The following is a 339-nucleotide window of genomic DNA, read 5'->3' on the forward strand; positions in this document are numbered from 1 at the left end:
CCAGTGCGAGGAATGAGTGAAGGTTTGAGGAATTCTTTTTTTAATTCGTGGAGGCTGGTTACCGCGAGACACAGGCAACCTCCTGGTGACGAGCAGCCGCAGATAGACAGAGATTAGTCACTTTCAGTGCGGTTTCCCATGTCATGCAGCTGTGAGCTCAGCTGCAGCACACAATGCCCAAGCCGCAGAGTTAGCTGGTGGCTCTGAGGGCACAGGTCACTAGGCGCAGCGGGATGGCCACACCATTCAGTCATACCTGGGAGAGCTTCTGGGATGAACCCTACAGGAAGGAAGTCCCGTCATGTATTCGATAGTATTACCAGCCCAGTGGAGAAAAAT

At 52.8% G+C, this 339-nt stretch overlaps 1 protein-coding gene across 1 annotated transcript in view; it reads left to right on the forward strand.

Annotated features, from left to right (window-relative positions):
• Positions 1-6: 6 nt before the first annotated feature.
• LOC119586148 (multiple epidermal growth factor-like domains protein 8) overlaps positions 7-339 on the forward strand; it is a gene marked incomplete in the record, with an annotated part of 25,388 nt that continues 25,055 nt past the window's right edge. Inside the window, 1 exon segment of the mRNA XM_037934841.1 lies at positions 7-339. Within this exon segment, the coding sequence (XP_037790769.1) occupies positions 302-339 (38 nt within the window).

Source organism: Penaeus monodon, chromosome 21 (genome assembly GCF_015228065.2).
Source record: "Penaeus monodon isolate SGIC_2016 chromosome 21, NSTDA_Pmon_1, whole genome shotgun sequence".
Taxonomy (NCBI): domain Eukaryota; kingdom Metazoa; phylum Arthropoda; class Malacostraca; order Decapoda; family Penaeidae; genus Penaeus; species Penaeus monodon.